This window comes from Rattus norvegicus, chromosome 16 (genome assembly GCF_036323735.1).
Source record: "Rattus norvegicus strain BN/NHsdMcwi chromosome 16, GRCr8, whole genome shotgun sequence".
In the NCBI taxonomy this organism is placed as follows: domain Eukaryota; kingdom Metazoa; phylum Chordata; class Mammalia; order Rodentia; family Muridae; genus Rattus; species Rattus norvegicus.
Window position 1 is genome coordinate 57,976,788 of NC_086034.1, and position 10,337 is coordinate 57,987,124.

General features: G+C 43.0%; 1 protein-coding gene across 7 annotated transcripts in view; it reads left to right on the forward strand.

Annotated features, from left to right (window-relative positions):
• The window catches only part of Mtus1 (microtubule associated scaffold protein 1), a 145,476-nt gene that overhangs the window by 70,797 nt on the left and 64,342 nt on the right, over positions 1 to 10,337 (forward strand). Inside the window, exon 1 of one of the 7 annotated variants that reach the window (XM_006253182.5) lies at positions 8,535 to 8,799. The exons of 5 other annotated variants lie outside the window; for them this stretch is intronic. In XM_006253182.5, the coding sequence (XP_006253244.1) occupies positions 8,610 to 8,799 (190 nt within the window). In that variant the 5' untranslated portion in view covers positions 8,535 to 8,609. Of the gene's footprint in view, positions 1 to 8,534; positions 8,800 to 10,025; positions 10,278 to 10,337 lie in introns of those variants that run through there. One more of the 7 variants, XM_017600121.3, reaches the window with a different exon arrangement.

Here is a 10,337-nt window from a genome sequence, read left to right on the forward strand (position 1 = left end):
CTCAATCCCTAAGTCTCCCTCTCTCTCGCCCTTTGGCAGTTGTCCCAATTCTTTGTGTCCCTATGAATTTACCATGTTCTGTGAAGCTCGCAGAAGACGAATCATGCAGTAATTCTCCTTTGTGATTGACTTAATGTGACTTAGCATCATGTCAGTCGACATAATTCACGCTGCGGCCGTGTCAACATTTCCTTCCGTTCTAAGGAATAACAATCCTCATTTATCTGTCTACGCCGCGCTTTATTTATCTGCCAGTGGATACTTTGGTGGCTTCCACATTTGGGTCACTATGACTCATGGGTGTTTACATGTGCTAAGTCCCCTGCTTTCACCTCTTCTGGGTGGAGCTCTAGACATGGGCTTGCAGGATGATACGGTAAATAGATCTGATTCTTTGAGGCGCTCTCCTGCTAGTTTGTATTCACAAAGGTGAGCGCTACGTGCTCACCAGTGTTTGCTGTTTCTCCTGGTCATCCTTCTGGGTGTGAGGGGCTTCTCATTGTTTGTATTTGCATTTCCCCGATGGGCAGGGCTGCTGACCAGCTTTCCTCTTGGCACATGCTCATTGACCACTCACGTATCTTCTTTGGGGATGGCTCTAAATCCTTTGCCTGTTTTCAAATGTAATTGCTTGGATATTTTGCCATCGAGGCATGGTTTTCTCATTTATTTTACTTCTAGAATTTTAAAGCCATCTGGATCTCAGTTATTAAATTTCTCAATACCATCTTAAAATTAGATAATTTTAAAATAGCATTAGACTAAATGTTAATTCGGGGGAAAGTTAGCATATATTCACATTCAAATTTTCTTTGTATGAATTTGGGAAGGATGGGGTTTATGCATGCATTCATCTATGTGTATAACTTTTGTTGCTAAAAGACCATTTTTTTAAAACAAGATTTCTCAACATACACAAAAGCTGTTGAGTAGTTTATATTTATAAGCAGCCTATTGGGTGTATTTGAAGAATATTTAATATTACAGAACTCTCCAGAGAAACTAATTTATTAGATGTACATAGTTAATGAAAGCATTTGACCCGTTAGAGTTAGTTGCCATTGAATATATGGCCGTCGTTATCTGAGAACATGTAATCTATTTCTATTATAACTTGCTATTTGTTATTCCTTTGGGTTTTACTTTAATTTCCTAATTCCTAGTCTCTGTAGATAATTACTACAAAGGTCTTCTTATGTAGTTACATGTAAAGAACTGGAATTAAAACCACAGCTATAAAGAGGTTATCGTTTGTGTTTGAACCCCGCATTCATGTAGCACTTTATCTTCCTGAGTGTCCCTCTGATTGCCTGCCTTACTAATGTTTAAATGTTTGCAAGTGACCTCAGTCACCTCTTCATGGTCTAGAGACAATGCCCGTACCCTCTGCTCAGGCAAGTGTCCTAGCTTCCTAATCTGTTCTCTTCCCTCTGGGCAGGCCTGCCTTCCACCATGTGATCAAATACTGAGAACCTTCCGTGCCCCTCTCTCCATCTCTCCACTATATTCACGGCCAAAGGTTTAAAGTTCCTATGTGGCGTTTATTGGTGTCTCTCTCCAGTCGTGAAATACCCACGTCTCCAACGTCTTCGTTCTTTTCTTTACCTTGTCATCCGTGTTCCAGAGCCCCGGGTGCTGTGTCATGGGCCATAGTGACTTTCCTAGTTTTTCATTTTTCTTTACAAACATTTGTGGTAAGGTGTCAGCTGTTTCTGATATACATACCTGTGTTTCGTGATTGCGTGCTAAGCAAGTAAACACTTGTGTGATACACACTCCCATGTGATTCCATTGCCCAGGTCTTTTTAAAAGTAGTCTGTAGGGGTTGGGGATTTAGCTCAGCGGTAGAGTGCTTGCCTAAGAAGCGAAAGGCCCTGGGTTCAGTCTCCAGCTCCGAAAAAAAAGAACCACAAAAAAAAAAAAAAAAAAAAAAAAAAGTAGTCTGTGTTGCCTACTGTATGTTACATTGTAGTAGATTCTCATTCTCTTTCCCCTTCTTTCTCCTCTCCCACACCCCCTCGTGTATGTGTGTGTGTGTGTGTCTGTGTATGCGTGTGTGTGCGCATGCCCGCGCATGTAAATCTCATCTATACAAACCATACATTTTATCAAATATGAACTATGACTTTTTTTTGATGTGAACAGTCTCTCACAGCTGTCTTAAGTCTCCGTTCATGTCCGGTTGATAGTTCCGAGATGGGAAATCACTTTGGCTGTAGATGTTTTGTGGCTCTGGAAATTGCTGTCATTCCTCTGAGGTGTTTCTCTTGCAGTGTATACTCACCTACCTTTCCCAGGCCTTTCCTTAGAGTAGGCTGAGTCATCACTGGGAGACTGGCCTTGTACCTTCAAAGGCCTTGTGGCTCTTTCTTGGAGAATAATGCATTTCACAGAAGGGGAGGACAAAGGAGGGCCATTCGGGAGTTCATTCTTTGGCTTTCATTTCAAGCCCCAGGAAACATACCTATTATGAAATCATGACTTTACTGTAGTAAACTGGCTGTCTTCATAACGACCATATACAGGCTATGAATGAAGGCATTGACTTAGCATCCTTCTTTAGTGAAATAAAAGGGCTGGATGACTAGCTCCTGCTTGTAGATGGACTCGAGTGAGACAGTTACTGGAATCTACTTGCCCATCCAGTTTATCCTCTCTTGGTTTCTGGATCCATGTTGTCCTGTGTGTCCTGTGAATGTTGCCCCATTGACTTCAGCGTTCATGACTGTTCATTATTAACTGTGCTCACCATCTAGAGAAAATCCACACCAATAAATGTTTCAACAGAAGTGATGAGCGAACAGAGATGTTCTCACCCCTGCCTGTTTCTTTTCCAGGTCACTCGATCTTGTTAGACCCCATGATAGTCCCGTTATACTGCGGTATGATTTTTGGCAACTGTTTCATTATAAATTTAAACTTAGTGTGTGATATTTTTCTTCTTTCATGATCTCGAGCTTGAATTAATAGCGTGGTAATGGTTATAATTACAAAAATGAATCTACTTATGTGTCGTAATATCCGTCAAAATTCCAATGTCGTATTTCACAGATTTAGAATGAAACAGTCATAATTCATATGGAACTGAAAGAGAGATATGAATAACCAAAGCAATCCACAGGAGGAAGGAACACGGTTGGAGGTGTGTTGTTGTAAAATATAAAAATAATATATGTATTGTTGTCTTTTACCTCGCTAGGTCCACACTGCAGTGCCCCAAGATATCTGCTAGATAATCTTGGCGGAAACACATCCCAGCCGCACACTTTCCTACACTCAAACCCTCACATAAAAGAACACATAACATAATAATCTTAGATCCAATTGATAAGATATAATTGCCCACTTAAACATACAAAGCCTGGTACCATCCATCCCTTAGGAACATTAATAACAACCTGTAAATACACAGAGCAGAATCTTAACATCACCTGCCATGTTGTTCTGCCACGGCTTCTCTGCCCCTCTTTCCCTCCTGTCTCTTCCTCTCTCTCTGTCCCCTGAGAGGAGCTCCATTGGTTCCAAATGGCTGTTCTGAGTATGAACAATGACGTCCACAGGGGCGTATAGAGATAGAGACTGGCCAAGCACTTGAGCGACCAGCTTAAACCAGCTGCTTCTGTGAGCTAATTAGAATAAAGTGGTTTTGATATATAATCGTAAAACTTTTGGTACTTGGGCAGTGCATCTCCCGTTTTATTCAGTGTTACCAAGGGCCTTTCTGTGGTGTCCTGTGATTTACATGTCATTTACTTCTTTAACCACCTTAGCTCGCACTTGGCACCAAGGGAAGCAATAGGGTTCTTGGTGGGACACTGCCTGTCAGACACTCACTGTTTCTGGGCGGGCAACTTCTCCTAGTAGCTCAGGCTCGGATTTAAACTTGGCTACCGCTGTCTGTGGGATGCTGCTTTCTTATGCATGGCATAGCAGAGGGATTATGGTTAGGTATCCGGTCTCACTGCCCCAGTCAGACAAGTGGCCCAAGAAAGCTGTTTACTCATCTAAGTTGCTTTTGTCACATGACAACATCACTAATAATTACTAGGATTAGTCTCAGCATTAAAAGTTTGACATGGGGTAGGGAGGGAGGGAGGGAGGATACCTCAGTTGGTAAAGTATTGGCCATGCAAGTGTGAGGTCCTGTGTTCAATACCTAGCAGCCCCGTAAAAAGGTCAGGCTGGGAAGCAGAGATAGGTAATACCCCCGGGATCACTGATCAGTCAGCCTGATTGACAAACTCCAGGCCAGTCTTCATCGGCCTCAAAGAAATCAAGGTGAGTATTTTTGAGGAATGATGTCACTGTTGACCTCTAACCTCCATGGGCACGCATCGTGTGCTTGCATAGCCGTGACCAGGCACCTCCTGCTCACATGGGTATCCACGTGAACACACACACACATACCTGAAAACTGGGTGTAGAGGCAAATGTCCATTGTCCAAGTGCCCTGGAGGCTGAAGCAGGAGGATTACTCGAGGAAGCTGGACAACAGAGCAAGACTCTGCTTTTCAAAGTTAAGCTTTTGGTGAGCTGGGTGGAAGGGAGAGGAGTGGGTGGGACGTATCAATTAAGAGTTCCCTTGGGGGGTTGGGGATTTAGCTCAGTGGTAGAGCGCTTGCCTAGGAAGCGCAAGACCCTGGGTTCGGTCCCCAGCTCCAGAAAAAAAAAAAAAGAACAAAAAAAAAAAAAAAAAAAAAAAGAATTCCCTTGGAACCTTCCTAAAGAACACAGGCCAGGGCATGTAGAACGGTGACTGAGCATTGGTGAGAGTGCTTCTGGGCAGGCTGCGTGTTAATGAGCAGTGGTCTAGGTCTCCTGAGGCATGCTGGGAATGATCTGTAAGTCTATGGTGCTTCGGGAGGCAGTACTGGGAAGCATGCCTTTTCTTGTATCTTCTGAGCTTGCTAGGTTTTGACTACATTGTAGCTGTGGCCCAGAAAAGTTGACCTGTTTGCTCAAGCCGGAGCTTTCTTTCTAGAGATGACTCCATCTGGATGTTTTTGCCCACAGGGTAGCAGTTTGATAAGTTTGTATTCTAAAGATCTGCCTTTTCCTTCCTCTTAAAGCAAGTGAAAACGCTGGCCTAAGACATGAAAGTGGAATGGGTGTTCAAATGTGTAACAGTTGCTGTAACTGTTACTAAGGAATTTTATCTAATGAAATTGCCTTGTAAAATGGGTGATTGAACGTCTCTGTGTAGAGGGTGAGAGAGTGTATTAACAAAATTAAGTCATTACTCCTGGCATGGAAAGAAAATTGATTTCAGCAGACACCCGTGGCAGCTCACTCTCTACTCCTTGCTTTGTAAAGTCCAGGGGACGGAGTGGAATTAGGAATGCTTCTGCTCTCAGAAACCTTAGCGACTTCACCCAGAGCGTGCTCATGGAGCAAGCAGGAGGTACGGGCATAAGCCAGAAGTGGGAGGTGGGGACGACTGACCTGGCAGGAGTGGCTAGTGGAGAAGCCACGACTCTCCTCAACAGCTTAGCTCAGATTTAATGGATCTTTTAAAGGTACCTGGCATTGAACTCAGGGCCTCACGCATGCTAGGCAGGTGCTCTGTCACTTGCTGGGACAATAACAATTTGGCACCATCACCTTGTTTATATGCCATTGGCAAAATGGGACACCATCATTTCTGTCAAAGGTCTTTCCAAGCCTTGATGCGCTTTAGGGCTGTGAGGCTACCGGCATAGATGGCGCAGAGACACTCGGTGCCAGGAGAGAGCATGATCCCAGCGGTCTGAAGATTGTCTAATGAAAGCATGAATAAGCCAGAGAGTGTCCAAGTTGAAACTCAATAAAGGAGTTCAGTGTGAACGGGTCTGGTATTCAGGAGGAGGATGGGGATGAGCTTGAGAATTCGAGGTTCAATCTCAAGTCCTTGAGTAGAGCATAAAGCACATCAAATAGACCTCTCAAGAGAAGGAGAGCATGTTTGAACAGTAATGACCAAAAAATTGTTCGTCAAGTGCACATTTAGGCGCTAAGTGTGAGCTCTTGTTGTGTTCCTAAGACATCAGAAGTTAAGAAACATATACGCATGGAAGCCTTTTATTTCCAGCAACACAGTGTTAGAAATTTGAGTGAAAGGCATTCCTCACATTCCGTTTGGCAAATAAACTGTAAAGATGAAAGACAAGAGGAAAGGGGGAAAAGAGTAGGCGCAGCGCCACCTGCTGTTCAGACTCAAGCATTTTTATTTAATGAAAGATTTCTCCCAACCACATTTTTGCTTTGAGTGCTTTTAAATTTTCTTTTATTTCTTTTTAAATATGGCCACCTCGCGTGTGAATGGGACAATGTACTTGTTTTAATGTTAAAGGAAAGGAATCACATCAGATTGTTTCTGCCTCGATCATGGTTGCACCAAAAGCTGTCTTAAATGATTTTTTCCCCTGATGCTTCTTGCACATCAGAGAAGATGTGCGAGCGAATGACTTCAGGGTAGAGGGTTTATAGCCACGCTTTTTGTAGCCTAATTGCTTCATCGCTTCTGCTCTTCTGCCTCTGAATTATTCAAAACAAGTAAGTATGTGTGCGTTTCCTGTCTCTCATCTGAAGCATCATGGTGTTGAGCATTAATTTTGTATTCTGAGTCAGTAGTCAGCATAGAAGTTTGAGTGTAGCAGCTTAAAGTACAAAGTTAGCTTTTTTCAATCCCAAGGAAAGCCTTCGTGCTCGAAAGCTGCACTGTCTTCTTGGGTGAATTTGCCTAGATCACTTCCTATAAACAAAGCATCTTTGATATGCAGGGCAGGAAGTACCAGGTCAGGGCCAGCACCCACAGCAATCTGAGCTCCTACAGTAGTGATTGTAAGTCAGGCTAACGGTTGTTGAGACCATAGTCATAGGCAAAGCCAATGGTCCACAAGTAATTTTGTCTCTATCTTACGGGGAATTCTACACATTGCTTCTTTGTAATTGCTCAGAAGTTTTGGCAGGGGAACAAGTTTTTAGGACTAGATTTCTTTGGATGACCGTCCAGGGTACCCTGAAATGATTGTGCATTAATGGCATCGGCTGTATACAGGAGCTTAAGGTATATACTCGAGCTGACATGTTTGCGGGGCTGTTTGGAAAAGAGTAGTAGCTGGGGCTCTTGTAATTCAGCTGGAGATCAGAAAAACCATCGCTGAGGCTTTGTTTGGTTTTGTTTTTGAAAGAGTTCCTTGTAGAAGTGCTTTGTAACCTTTTACTTTAGATGCCAGATGCAGCTTGGTACAAATTATAGAGCTTTAATCATAAATAAATTAAACTCAAGGAAATAGGTTGAAAGTTTTTTTGTGAATTTCGTTTTCTGCCATGTTCTCTGCGTGGCGAGAGGGCAAGGAAGCTAAGCTCCCCCCATCCCCCAAAGACATCCCCCTTTTATTCAAAAGATGTATTCAGAAAAGCGCTGTTTGTTTTCTTTTTCCCTTTCTCCTTAAATTTCCTCCCAAAATAATCCATGAATTAGTTCAGACAAATAGCTCGGGAGGGCCTGATGTGCCCGGGGTTGTAATAGGTACAGGGAGGGGTGCAGGACACCGAAAATATCCTTATTAATAAAGAGCAGATGAGGAAAAGATAACAGATTGCACATTTGTGATTGTTTCTTGCTTTAACAGCAAATCCACGTCTTTTGGGGGGTGAGGTGGGGTGGGGTGGGGTGGGACTAGAGTCGTCTAACTCTTTGGGTGCGAACAGCAACAGGGCTACGGTACATGTATACTATCTACTACTTCACTGTGTTCTACACCAATACCTTGGTTATCACCTTGAACTTTTAGGAGATTAACTGAGGCCCAGAGACTTACCAATTCAAAGTCACACAGCCAGTACATGACAGAATGGACTGTAGGCAGCAGGCATTGAGTTAATGACAAAGGGCTCATTTCAAACAGGTCACTGAGTCTGGCTGGTCTCATAGGCACATATGTAGCTGCATAGTGGTATTTGACAAATACTAGACTATGTTACTTAAAGAGGGTCATTATGTTTGTGTGCATTTATTGACTGAAATTTAAAGTGGCGGGGAAAACCCCAGAGGGTTTGCCCTATCAGGTAATTCTCTGTGAACCTGAAAATGTGACTTGAATTTGTATTATTCTGAACTCGTCTCTCATCTAGACTTCTTGGTCCTGCTATGTAAAATTTAAAAAGCAAACCACCCAGAGAGAATCAGCAGCAATCCCCGAGAGCCATAACGATGGAGCCTTGTGACCCTTGGAGCTGACACGTTCCATAATATCACACCCCACCCGGGTTTTCTATCGAACAGCCATGTTGATCTGGCCACTGCCCGGGTAGCCCGTCTGATCCTGCCAAGGAGGTTTCGAAACGCTTTTGTCCTTTCCTTTTTGTCTGTTAACAAAAGGGTTCATGGTGTGCCCACAGAGCCTGTCTAGTGGCCATGTGTCCCTCTTAGCAGATTAAGCATGCACATCAGTGAGTCTCTTTCTTAGTCCGGTTCGCAGCTGGTTGAATCTGTTCCGTGTAGTGCCTTGCGGCATACAGTTCTCCCCCTCCCCATTCTAATTGACTGAGAGAGAGCAAGCATGAGGGGTGTGAGCGCGAACATGGCTGCAGCTTTTCCTGCCTGAGCTTGCTTTGTTCCTTTTTAAATGACTATACCAGGAGGATTTCGCAGTTGTACAGAAACTGATATTTCTTCGACGATCTTTATCAATTCTACACTCACACCCCCGGCTGGCTCAGAAAGGCAGTATGATGCTACCTTATTGGCACTGCTGGTCGTGGGATCCTACAGCCTTTGTATAATTCCTTTGTTAGCCACGCTTTCTAGGAAAAGAAGTAGGTCGACGGTTTCTCATTTGATTCTTTGCTTTGTAAGCATGCTTAAATTTTTATTAAATAAATTGATTTTAGGACCTCTTGGCTATTAGCTTTGTTGTTGCTTGTGATTTATGTTGATTGTGGCGTTTCGTGGTTGTATTTATATATACATACGATGCAAACGGATCTGTCGGGGACAATTTTATTGTGTGTTTTCTGTGTTTCGGGGCTTAAAAATTTATAATTCAGCTTATCAGTGCTCTTGGTATGATGTTTTCTTATTATCAAGAACTATTTGATGATTTAATTTCTGATTAAAAGACTATTTTATTTAATTTCTGATTAAATACTAAGTTTTGAGTGTGTGACTGGCAGTTGTGCAAATGTAGAGAAATATTTCCTTAGAATTTAAATGAAAGCACCAGGGTTTGTTTTTTGTTGTTGTTGTTGTTGTTGTTGTCTTTAGTTATAATTAATATATGACTCACATAACCGAATTAGATGTGTATGTGTTTTTTTAAAACTACCTTAAAATATGAAAAAAAAATCATTTTGCGCCCAGATCATCTTGCTGCTGTCATAAGGGATCTCGTTGGGAAATAACTTAATCTTTAGCTGGGGCATCATGGCTCTGACCAGCTTCAACACGGCAGCCTCTTTGAAGGGCAACACCTGCTTCCTTTGCCTCCTTTTGCCTGGTGATGCTATCTTGTTAGTGGTGCCCGTTAAGAACTTCACAGCATAGGCCTCTTGGGAAATTCACATCTGGTCCTTGGTCCTTGGGGATCCTTAGAAGCAATGTTACCGAGTTATAAGTTGGTTGAAGGAGATATATAAGGCAATGTTTTTTTAATCTGAATGAAGGTTTAGCAGTTTTTTAAATGAGTGCATAGGAAACATTAACGTTCAAATAACTTCTTTGGGTGTGAGCGTAAAGACTGCATAGTGGTTCTCTATACCAAATGAGGCAGATGGTTGTGCAATTTGGAAGCAGGTCTTGAGAAAGCAGTTTTGCCACATTAGCAGGACTATGAAGACTAGAGGCTTCCTTCCTCTTTCCCTTCGGCCACAAAAGCATGTTTATTTTTGAGAGACAGATGGTGTGGGGCAATGGCAGAGATCAAGCCAAAGCTGTTTGCACTCTATCAGCAATGGGAGATCCGAAGGACTAAATAAGGAAATGGGCCATCCTCTCCCACGTGTTGGTAGCAGCCTGACTGAGGGAAGTGATCTATAGGAAAGGACACTACTCACCTGGGGCTTGTTCTGGTTTCTATTAACTCACGGCGAGTTGGACAGTCATCTCTTAGCACTGGTCTGTAAATCTGACGAAGGGAGACTGAGTTCAGCATCCTCCCAGCCTCTGACTCCTTTTCTTCACCGCGGTGCCACGATGCCTCAACATTTGGGAGGAAAGCACTCCAGTTTGCCCAACTAAGAGGGCAGAAGGATGAATCTCCCTGATCCCCAGTTGTGTTTCTCTTGTGGCAAAAATGGTTAGTGAGTATGGTCCTATCTGTCACCACCAGGCAGTTGGTAAGAACCAATTGATCCTT